Here is an 11,092-nt window from a genome sequence, read left to right on the forward strand (position 1 = left end):
GGGGGGGTTTTTTCCGGGGAAGGGGGGGGCGGCTTTTAAAATTTTAAAACGGGGGGGGTTTTCCCCCCGGGGAGGGGGAGAAGCGCCAAAAAAAAAGGGAAAATTTTTTTTTGTTCCAGGGGGGGGGGGATTTTAAGGTAAACACCCGCAACCGGTTTTTTCTTGAGGGGAGGGAAATCCCCCCGAATTTTTCCCCCCGAAATTTTCCCCCCGAAATCCCCCCGAAATCCCCCCAAAATCCCCCCGAAATCCCCCCGAAATCCCCCCAAAATCCCCCCGAAATCCCCCCAAAATCCCCCCGAAATCCCCCCAAAATCCCCCCGGGGTTTTAGCCCCGAAAAACACCCCCAAAAATTAGCCCCCCCCCCCGATTAAAAAAATTTTGGGGCCCCCCCCCCCCCCCCCAAAGGTGCTGGGCTGGGGGTCCTACCCCCACGGGGGGTTCCTCCCCTTTTAAAACCTCACCCTGCCGGGGGGGGGGCCCCCCCCCCCCCCCCCCCACGCGCGGCACTGCCCTTGCTCCCCTGCGAGCTGGGTCTCCTCACACCCGCCGTGCGCTCTTAACAGGCGGTGGCACTTTGGAAACTGCACGCACCGCCCCAACGGGTGGAACTACGACACGTGCTGCGACTGCACCCACTTCTGCTTCTCGCCGGCGATGTGGGGCGCCCACCTGCACAGCCTGCTCGCGGTTCTGCGGCGTACGGCGGTCGCGGAGAAGCCGGCTGAGACCGTGCGCGAGAGGGTCGCGCGAGGCGCAGCTTGAGCGAAACACGCCGACGAGGGCTTACCCACAGGATTTAGGCATCGCTAAGAAAAAAACGGCAACGAGGGGGGCCTTAATTAAAAAGAGAAAAATCACCTTAACACTCGATCGTCTCGCCCTCCCTCGCTATCGCAGCGCACTCCCGCTCGCCGTCTGTGAGCCTAGCGCAGCGGCTAGCGCGAACTCGCCGTCTGAGCCTAGCGCAGCGGCGAACTCGCTCTGAGCCTAGCGCAGCGCCTCGGAAAACACCATTTTGGCTCGCCAACAAGCCCTCCAATAATAAATAAATAGAGCAAGCCCTCCACGCCCCTTAATTAAGCCCTTATGATAGAGGGAGCGGACCGTGAGTTGAGGAAATCGAGGGACGCGACCCACTTCGCCACAGACGGTCCCGCGCCTCGCCGCTATGACGGGCACACGCCCCGCACCGTCCGCTGTGTGCCCGTCTTTGTCCGGAGTGAAAAGTCCAACGCGCTCGTCGGTGGCGGCTTCCCTCAACCTGCGCCGCGCTCGGCGAACCTCGACAGCGCTTTCGGTGGCATGCAGCTCTTTGCGACAGAAGCCTGGAGAGCAGCTCCTCTGCTGCTCACACACTCTGCACAGTTGACACAGCCTACTGTGCGGCTGCCACAGCTGTGACAGCGATGGGCTCGCCCTCACTGGCCCTCAGTCACTTGTGCTGCGGCTTGTGTGAGCGACACTGCTCGGCGACTGCCGGCACACTGTGAGACCATGGGTGTGAGGTTAAACCACGCTACCAGCGCTTGGTCACATCGGCCCCGAGATCAGATCCTTCTACTCTGTTGATGACAAGACTTGTCTACTGGCTAAAGCCGAGCAGGAGGGCCCAGCGCATAACCCTTGGTCAACTCAGGGTCCACACCCCGTATCCGGTTTGAAAATTCTTTCTGGACGGCTACGGTGAGGACGACGGCTTCTGAGGAAGCCGTCGCCCGTGCCTTGCCTGTCGCGTGAATCGTGTTGTGCGACCGGATCCGCCCGGCGGCGCCCTCGCCCGGCGGCGCGAGCCCTTGCGCAGCCGGGTCTTGGTCTTGCGCAGCCGGGTCTTGCGCAGCCGGCTGGCGGCGCTGTTCGCGCTCGGCCTTGTCCTCGGCGAGCTGAGAGAGGATGCGGCGGCGCTCGGTGTCGTCCTTGCGGCGGAGCGCCTTGAGCTCGGCAGCCTTGTTAGACATTTGGCCAGGGTCCCCCCGGTCGGATCGGTCTTCTTGGCAGCACCTTTTCGGCCGGGGTCACCTTCGGCCGCGACTGGTTCGGGCTCCGTGATGTGAGGGAAGCGGATGGAAGGAGAGAATTTCCATGTTACGAAAAACGCAAAAACAAAATCCACGGCATGCACACGCACATGTCAACCATGAGTGCGAGAGATAGGGCTAGCAGTAGCCCGCTGTGGGCATCTGCCAGCGTCGGTCACCGGCCGACAGGTGCCGCGGGTGAGGCGGCTCGGCTGCATTTTGAACCATGACCACTCTGAGCAGGGCCGTGTATGTATGTATGTAGTAAGGTGAAGAACAGTCAGGCTCGGACTGGACACCAACGCGGTATGGGTGGACGCAAGACAGATGATGACGACACGCACGAGCGACACACAGACACAAACAAGCTCACAAGACACACAGCCAGCGGGCTGCCACACATCCTGAGTGGGCGTACACATCACTCAGGCCACGTCCCCCCTGTCGCCCCCCCCAGCACTCCAAGGTGCCAAGAGACAAACAACAGCACAACAACACAGACAGGCGACAGGCGCGAACGTGTGAGACTAGAGCAGGCTTGCTCCGCCTCTAGCAATCTCGTCGCCGGCCGCAAGGCACGGACGAGACCGTGTGTGGGGTCTTGTGAGGTGTCTATGGACGCCCTCCTCACAGGCTATTGGCCAGCCGCTAGCCCTAACTCGCACTCATGGGTGACGACAGTTCATTGGATGAGTGGTTGCGAGCAGAGGCGCGTGTGCTGAATCTAGATCGCACGCCGTGGCATATGACTTGGGTAGGCGTGCGACCGCAGCGCGCCCGCCGAAGGCTCGACCGGGCGCGCGTGTCAGCCAGAAGTTTGCCAGTAGAGCGATCCTGGTCTTTCCGAAGACGAGCCCCGCGCCACGGGTGCCAGCCGTGCCTCCGCGGGAGCCGCCTCTCGAGCCGCGTCCCGCCGGCACTGTCCCTGAGTGCGTCCCGCCTTGGTTGGCGACACGCACTCGACGAGGGCAGTCCAGCCGACGGGAACGTGTCGCGCGCCGGCGACGAATGCGGCGGGGTGGGTGTGGGTACCGAGCGCCGCTTCGGCGAAGCGAGGTTGGCAGGCGCCCCTCACGAGTCCGTTCAGACATGCCACACGCCCCTCGCAAGCGAGGTTAGTAGGCGCCCCTGGCGAGACCCGCAAGAGATGCCACACCACCCTCGTACCTATACTCCACCAATGAGAAGGTGAAGAGATCTTATCGGCCAGGCGGGCAGGGCAGGCGGGCGGGCGGGCGGGCGGGGTCGGTGGAGACTATTCCTAGCGGGGTATCCCCTCCCGACCCACCTTCCGAACGGCCTACACCCTATCCAGGCTCCGAACATAGTTGGTTTACGGGTCAGTCGGGGGACCCACTAGGGGGCGGCCCCTCACACGACTGCCCAGTGGGCCCAGGGATGGCGGTGGCGAGTCACTCCGGAGCAGAATAGAGGTGCGCACGAGGCAGGTGGCATAGCACTGCCCACCCCCTTCCACCCCCCCTCGCCCTTCGCAGCCTCGGCCGTGCTTTGGTGGGGTCCGCTTCCTCCTATCCAGCTTGCAGCCCGAACCCTGGCACATGACCAGGTGCGAGGCGGCGGTGGGCGGCGCGGGCGGCGCCTCCTCGGGCGAAGCGGCCTCTTCCAGCTCGCTGGGCAGCCTTCCCAAAGAGGCGGCGGCAGCAGCTATTAAAGGCGACGACGCGGCGCTGCTGGCGTGGCTCCACAGCGGCGGGCGGGTCAACGCGACTTGTGGGGCAGGCAATGTGAGCGGCATCACCGCGCTGATGACCGCCGCCCAGTTTGGCCACGAGCGAATGGTCGAGCTGCTGCTGCAGCACGGGGCGGAGATCAACCTGCAGAGCAGCGACGGCGACACCGCGCTGATGGACGCCGCCAACAACGGCCTCGAGCGAGTGGTCGAGCTGCTGCTGCAGCACGGGGCGGATGTCAACCTGCAGGACAGCAAAGGCTACACCGCGCTGACGGTCGCCGCCAGCAACGGTCACCCCGCCGTCGTGCTCCGCCTGCTGCGGGCGGGCGCGGATACAAAGCTGCGCTCTGAAAGCGGCAGGACGGCGCTGCAGTGGGCCAAGCAGAAGGGCCTTTCCGCGTGCGTCGAGGCTTTCCGGCAGCACGTCGCGGAGGTGACTGCGAGCCGGCACGAGGCGGCGGCGGGCGGCGCGGGCGGCGCTTCCTCGGGCGAGGCGGCGGCGGGTTCGACGGCCGCGGCTTCTTCGGCCGTGACAGCAGCTATCCAAGGCGACGAGACGGCGCTGCTGGCGTGGCTCGACAGCGGCGGGCAGGTCAACGCGACTTGCGGGATGGGCGATGTGAGCGGCATCACAGCGCTCATTGGCGCCGCCCGGTTTGGCCACGAGCGGGTGGTCGAGCTGCTGCTGCAGCGCGGCGCGGAGATCAACATGCAGAACAGCGTCGGCGGCTTCGCGCTGATGGGCGCCTCAAGCCAAGGCCACGAGCGAGTGGTCGATTTGCTGATTCGGCGCGGCGCTGACGTCAACCTGAAGAACAGCGACGGCGACACCGCGCTGATGGACGCCGCCACCAACGGCCACGAGCGGGTGGTCGAGTTGCTGCTTCAGCGCAGCGTGGAGATCAACCTGCAGAACAGCAACGGCGGCACCGCGCTGATGTACGCCGCCTACAACGGCCACGAGCGAGTGGTCGAGCTGCTGCTGCAGCGCGGCGCGGAGATCAACAAGCAGGACAGCCGAGGCGGCACCGCGCTGATGGGCGCCGCCAACAACGGCCACGAGCGAGTGGTCGAGCTGCTGCTGCAGCACGGGGCGGAGATTAACATGCAGAACAGCAAAGGCTACACCGCGCTGATGGTCGCCGCCAGCCACGGTCACCCCACCGTCGTGCTCCGCCTGCTGCGGGCGGGCGCAGACACGGCGCTGCGCTCCGAGAGTGGCAGGACGGCGCTTCAGCTGGCCAAGGAAAAGGGCCACGCCGAGTGCGTGCGCGTCATCGAGGAGCATGCGGCGGCGGAGGCGGAGGTGGAGGCAGCGCGGCATGCCGAGGCGCTGCTGGCGGAGGAGGAGGCGGAGAAGGAGGCGGGGGGGCGCGACAAGGAGAGCAAAAAGGGCAAGAAGAAGAAGAAGAAGGGGAAGGGCGGAGGTGGAGGCGCTGGGCCGTCGCGGGAGCCCGAGGATGAGGCAGCGCTGGCGGCGGGAGAGGAGGCGGAGTTGGCGGCGGCGCTCGAGGAGAGCGCGAGGCTGGAGGAGGAGAGGCAGGCGCCCGACGAGCAAGCGTCGTCCTCTTTGGCTGCAGAGAGGCCACCTTCGGTGGAGGAGGAGGAGCCGCCGGCCGACTTCGTCTGCCCAATCACGACCGAGGTGATGAGCGACCCGGTGATGGCAGCGGATGGGCAGTCGTACGAGCGGATGGCGATCGAGCGCTGGCTCGCGACCAAGTCGACCAGCCCGCTGACGGGCGAGGAGCTCGAGTTCACTCGGCTCTTCCCAAACCACACACTCCGCCGGGTGATCCGACAGTGGCAGGAAACCGCTCGCAGCTGACACGCTTGTGGCGGGGTCAGTGCCTGTCACTGCATTGGTTGGTGCACCTGACCTGACAGAGATCAGAGTGTCACTGACAGTCCTTCTACATCGAGCATCCAGCAGCTTTCTCAGGGTGCATGGCCATGGGGCCCTCTCTGCCTCTCAAAAATAAATGAGAGAGGGGAGAGATATCTCGAGAGATCCCTGGGCTGATTTTTTGTGAGAAGCGCGCACGCACACACAAGCGCCGAGACACGCGTATTGGGAGTATAGAGCGGCCGCTCAGACCTCAGTAATAAATAAATAAATACAACGGACATCCCAAGCTAGGGCTGGGTCGAGGACAAATGGGGTTTGTGGAGCGTCCAGGGATGTCCAGAAGGTCCAGAAGGTGTCCAGAAGATGTCCAGAAGGTGTCCAGAAGATGTCCAGAAGGTGTCCAGAAGGTTGGAAAAGAATGTGGGAACGTCTAGAGGGTCCTCTGCAGGTGTGCAGAAGGCCTCAGGTGTTCTACCGAAGGTCTCACTCAGTCAGGTTAAGCCGTAGGTCACACGTGTCTCAAAGAGTCGCCTCCACGAGTGAGCAACCCAGTCAGTCATGGGCTTTGAAAAGTAGACATTGTGGTTTGCTGGTGAAGGCCTGCGGGCCTTCTGGACATTCTGGACATTTGCTAAAGCTTCTAAAGCACCTTCTGGACATTCTGGACATTTGCTAAAGCTTGCTCACTCGCGCCGAAGGGCGTGTTGGGAAGATTCTGTGATTACCGCTGCGTGGTCGCTCGGTGGCCGTCGCGATCGGTCGTCCCGTGCCGGCCTCGGCCTCGCGGCCCTCGCACACCTTGGGTTCGTCTAAATTCGAATCGCCGTTGTGGAGTACGGGCGCGGCAAAGACGGCGCCTCGACAGCGCCTCGACGGCGGCCGCAAAAGCCGTCTCATGCACGTCGCCGCGCGGCCTCGAGGCGCCGCGAGCGTGCACTGCGGTCAGCACTACCCGCTCCGGCCCGAGACGCCCGACGCGCGCGCGCGCGCGCTCTCTCCCACCTCTCCACCCAGACGCTCCACGGTCGCTGTGTCGCAGCTGTGTCGCGGCATAACCACCGAGCCGCAGCGCGGCGCTCGGCCCGCGCCGCCGTCTCACGAGCTCGTCTCTCGCCCGCCGCGCAGGCGAAAACCAACTCGATGCCTCAAGGCTTGACTCGAACGACTCTCGTCACTGTACCCGCCCTCGTGCCACGCTGCAGCCGCCGCTCTCGTCTCTCCTCTGTCGCTTCGCCGCGGTCGCGGCCGCACGGAGGTGCCACGGGCGGTGCGAGTGATACTCCGCTTCGCGCCGTCCGGCTCCATATACTGCGACTGTCGCGCCGCGGATGAGTGCGGTTTGTCCTGCCCCGCGCGCCTCGCGCCGCCGCGGCACTTGTTTATAGTTTTTTTTGCTTGTTTGTTGTTGTATACCGCCTTGAGATGTAACAATCACAGATTCAGTAAGAGTCTGATGGGTATGACCACACTTGGAGAGGTGTACAGAATGTCCAGAATGTCCAGAAGGTGTCCAGAAGATGTCCAGAAGGTGTCCAGAAGATGTCCAGAAGGTGTCCAGAAGGTGTCCAGAAGGCTTCTGGTCAAAATGCAGCTATTTAACCTTTCGCCATTTGAGAAGGCCAGCTCCCCACCCCTGGCTTAATTAGTAGAGAGAGAGAGAGAATTCTTGATACGAAACCACGACGACACACACCAGTCGACTCGCATCGGTTGCCTCCATGAACGGCGGAGCTATTCTCGCGCCCACACCACACCTGGCTCCAACGTGGACACGCCCATAGCTGGGGACACTACTAGGTCACGCATGGCATCACAGAAGTTTTATCTCTGGGCCCCGAAAGGCATCTCTAGCAGTGTCGTTACACATGCCCCCTCCCCTCCTGGGCGCATGCGCCTCACGTCTCACCAGAGCATAAGCCCTTGGCGTGTGGCGAGACGAGTTTTTCGCCATCGCAGCGAGCAGCAAGCCGCCCGCCGCAAACAGCCGGAGGCCTCGCCGCGGCACTGGCTGCGCCGCGGTCCCGCACCCGTCGACGCAGCTCCCCCCGCGGAAGACCGCGCGTAGCAACGTCTTGACGATCGAGATGAGCGTGCCTGAAGCTCGCCCACCTACTGCCCCTGAGAGTTGGTTATTGAGTGGGATCAGCTCCCCCCCTTGGGATCGAAGCCGCCACAACCTCACACCCAACATCCCAGGCGGGATCAGAAGGGGACTCCACACCGGACACCGCCCGGGCACAGCCCCCCTACCCGTCGGATCGCACAGAGGGCCCCCTCGGAGCAGCCCACACACAATCACGCATCGGCAGATTGAGTGCCTGAGTCAGGCAGACAGCACAGACAAGAGGAGAGAGAGGAGAGAGAGAGAGAGAGAGAGGAGAGAGGAGAGGGTGAGGGTGTGAACACACGTGAGGAGTGGGGGAGGGTGTCTGTGGTGGGCTGTAGTCCTACTACGTGGTTAGAACCACGCGCCCCTCAGGAGCTTAAGGTAGAGCTGAGCGTCCAAGACGCCTCGGTGCCTCCCACCGGCGTGAAGACCATCCGGATCTACCGGACGCGCCCTCCGGGCGGGTCCGTCCCCGCGATGGCCCACGGTCCTCCGTCGCCTGGTTGAACCCCCTGCCTCCCGGTTGACCCCCCGGTCCCCGTACTCCACCATGAAATAAACTCAAAGTCCACCACAGCCACCACCCTCCACCTCCACCGTCGAGCCGCGATCGCTGCCGCCCGCGACGCCGCCCGCCGCGTCAGATAGCCGCGACGCGCGCATCGAGTCGCGTCGGAGAGCCGCGCCGCACCAGCAGCAGCATCTGCACCACCACCAGCAGCAGCAGCACCACCACCACCACCCGAGAGAGAAGCGCACCTGCCCGACGCCGCCCGCCGCGTCAGACGCTCGCGACGCGCGCGTCGAGCCCAGTCGCACAGCCGCGCCGCGCCAGCAGCAGCATCGGCACCAGCAGCAGCAGCACCACCACCACCAGCACCAACAGAGACAGGCAGTGCAGGCGCAGAGGCGCTCGCAGAGCGGCGCTCAGCGCCGCGCACGCCACGCTGCGGACCGTCGGGCGAGCGCACCGTACGTCGGCGGCGAGCCGCGTCGCCAGCCGTCTCGCGAGAGAGCGGCGCCGCCGCGTGCGCGCAGCAGCCGCCGCGGCAGAGGCGAGCCGCGGCGACGTCCGCACTAACGGATAACGGCCATTGGCGGTTTTCGCTCTCTCTCTCTCTCTCTCTCTCTCTCTCTCTCTCTCTCTCTCGCTTAATTAGTAATAGATCTAGATCTTTCAATTGTGCCGCTCTCAAATCTAGTCTGGTTCAGAATGGCGTCCGCGGTCCCGAGATATTACGTAACAAAGGTTTCCCTGGACGCTCCACAAACCCTATTGACAGACACGTCCCCACCTTTGCAGGATTTTGCAAACGCGAGGGGGGAGGGCGCATCGCCGCGCGGAGAGGGCTGGGCACAGGGCACAGGGGATCTCTCTCGACCTCAGTGCCGTGCGTCAGCCTGTATCTGAGAAATTCTTTTGGATGAACGCACGGGCCCACATTTGGAGCACCGACATTGGGAGCACCGACACAGTTTGTTGGCGAGATCCCGACGAGCCCACACTAGGACCCTCGTCGCATATGGGTGCCTCGCATCCCACTCAAGACATATATCCACGCCGGTCCCTGCTCCTGCCTCCGCCTCAGCCGAACTCATATAACACCGCCGCGGCTCGTCTGTCCTTCAGGCGGCTGCAGCTCCAAATCCGACGAGACTAGCATCCGGACTGTCAGCGTTTACAAATCGACGCAGCAAGACGAACTGGGTGTGCGGCTCAGCAACAGCCGCAGCCGCAGCCGCAAAGGCCCTGTCGCGCTCAAACCTGACAAGTCCTTCGGAGAGCGCGCTGTCGGGTACGGCCAGCTTCTCGCTGTCAACGGCGAGCCCGTGCACAGCACCGAGCACGCAGCCTCGCTCATCAAGGAGGCGCCGCCTCCACGCTCAGAATCCCACCCTCCACCCTTGCTGAAAGCGCCGCCCGCCCCTCTCCCTCATTTGACGCGATTCGTGCCGTCTGTAGGCGGAGGGCGAGGTGACCCTGATGGTCGTGTCAGAAGGCCGAAACCGCCGCCGCAGCAGCTCGTCGGTGCGGGAGGACGAGGAGTATATGCGTCAGCTGCGCGCGGAGAGGCTCCGGCGCGGCCTCCCCGAGAACCCGTCGCCACAGCCCGACACGCGGGCGCAGGATGGCGCGGAAGACTGCGGTGTGGCCTGCGGTGAGCGACGCCTCTACACCGCCCGCATCGCCACGGACTCTCGCCTCCAGCCTCTGACACGTCCTTCCCATTCGAAGCTCACGCGCTGCCCCAACGCCCGCGTGTGCCCCTCAGGACTGTGCCTGTGCCTCGTAACGGGAGAAATGGTGGTATGAAGGAGAGCTGATGAGGCGACCAAAGAGACGACGACGATCCCGATCCGCCAAAGAGAGTAAAACAGCCGATCAAAGAGGGGGTTTGTTTGTGTTTCTCGCTGTCGGCCTGTGGTTAATCACTCTTACGATTCTCACGGGCGCGCGCCCCCCTCCCTGTCCCTCTCTGCACTCTGGCCGGGCCCGGGGGCGCCCGGGCGGGGCGAAGAGGCTTCAAAAGTGTGTTTCTCGGGTCCGTTGGCCTCTTTTGTAGGGAAGAATTTTGATACCCGTCAAGACGCCTGCTGGGGGCAGGTTCGTAACGAAGCCGTCTGCTCCCCCAGCAGGTACACACTAGACAGATACCAGGAGGAGAAAGGGGACGGTGGTGGGTTCGCGACGAGGAGAGAAGGAGGTACTGGCGACGCGCACAGACTGACGTCAGCTCTGCTTCTGAAGTGCACCTCTGACGTCTGAGGCACCTCAGAGGAAACGACGCACTTGTCGTAACTTTTCGTCAGATTCGATCTCGTCGCCAGACTTCGATTTCTTTCTCTTTGTCAGGCCATGTGCCGCTCGCTCGCCCGCCCAAGTGGCTTGGACGCGCGGTCGAGGGCACCCCACCTTTCTTGGGACGCGCTGGCGCTCACCAGCGATCGTCCCCCCACCCATCCACCCTTTTTTCTTTGAGGCTGTCGCTCCGAGAAAGCTCGTCTCGCAGTGAGTGAGTGAGTATATTCTTGATACGAAACCACGACGACACGGACACCGCCCGGGCACAGCCCCCCTACCCATCGGATCGCACAGAGGGCCCCCTCGGAGCAGCCCACACACAATCACGCATCGGCAGATTGAGTGCCTGAGTCAGGCAGACAGCACAGACAGGAGAGAGAGGAGAGAGAGAGAGAGAGAGAGGAGAGGGGAGAGGGTGAGGGTGTGAACACACGTGAGGAGTGGGGGAGGGTGTCTGTGGTGGGTTGTAGTCATACTATCTCTCTCTCTCTCTCTCTCTCTCTCTCTCTGTGCTGTGAGAGAGGCTTGTATTTTAAGAATTCTTTGTTGAATTCTTTGTGCACGAGACGCCGCACACACGCTGCTTCTCACTACAATCCACGTACGCGCGAAAGCGCAACA

At 63.4% G+C, this 11,092-nt stretch overlaps 3 protein-coding genes across 3 annotated transcripts in view; all 3 read left to right on the forward strand.

Moving 5' to 3' along the window:
• The window catches only part of EMIHUDRAFT_439876 (hypothetical protein), a 3,440-nt gene extending 2,575 nt beyond the window's left edge, over positions 1-865 (forward strand). Inside the window, exons 7-8 of the mRNA XM_005791760.1 lie at positions 410-441; positions 566-865. Coding sequence (XP_005791817.1) covers positions 410-441; positions 566-766 — 233 coding nt within the window. The 3' untranslated portion in view covers positions 767-865. The remainder of the gene's footprint in view (positions 1-409; positions 442-565) is intronic.
• Positions 866-3,417: 2,552 nt separating this feature from the next.
• EMIHUDRAFT_223602 (hypothetical protein) lies at positions 3,418-5,540 on the forward strand (the record flags this gene model as incomplete). The annotated part of the gene is made up of 2 exons (XM_005791761.1): positions 3,418-3,430; positions 5,293-5,540. The coding sequence occupies 2 exons, from the start codon at positions 3,418-3,420 to the stop codon at positions 5,538-5,540; spliced, it is 261 nt and encodes an 86-aa protein (XP_005791818.1).
• A 3,552-nt stretch (positions 5,541-9,092) lies between these two features.
• Positions 9,093-9,962, forward strand: EMIHUDRAFT_223603 (hypothetical protein; the record flags this gene model as incomplete). Its single annotated transcript, XM_005791762.1, has 4 exons — positions 9,093-9,147; positions 9,299-9,498; positions 9,632-9,817; positions 9,942-9,962. 4 exons carry the CDS (start codon positions 9,093-9,095, stop codon positions 9,960-9,962), a joined length of 462 nt encoding a protein of 153 aa, XP_005791819.1.
• Between the last annotated feature and the right edge of the window lie 1,130 nt (positions 9,963-11,092).

The sequence above is a fragment of the Emiliania huxleyi genome (genome assembly GCF_000372725.1).
Source record: "Emiliania huxleyi CCMP1516 unplaced genomic scaffold EMIHUscaffold_110, whole genome shotgun sequence".
Classification (NCBI taxonomy): domain Eukaryota; phylum Haptophyta; order Isochrysidales; family Noelaerhabdaceae; genus Emiliania; species Emiliania huxleyi.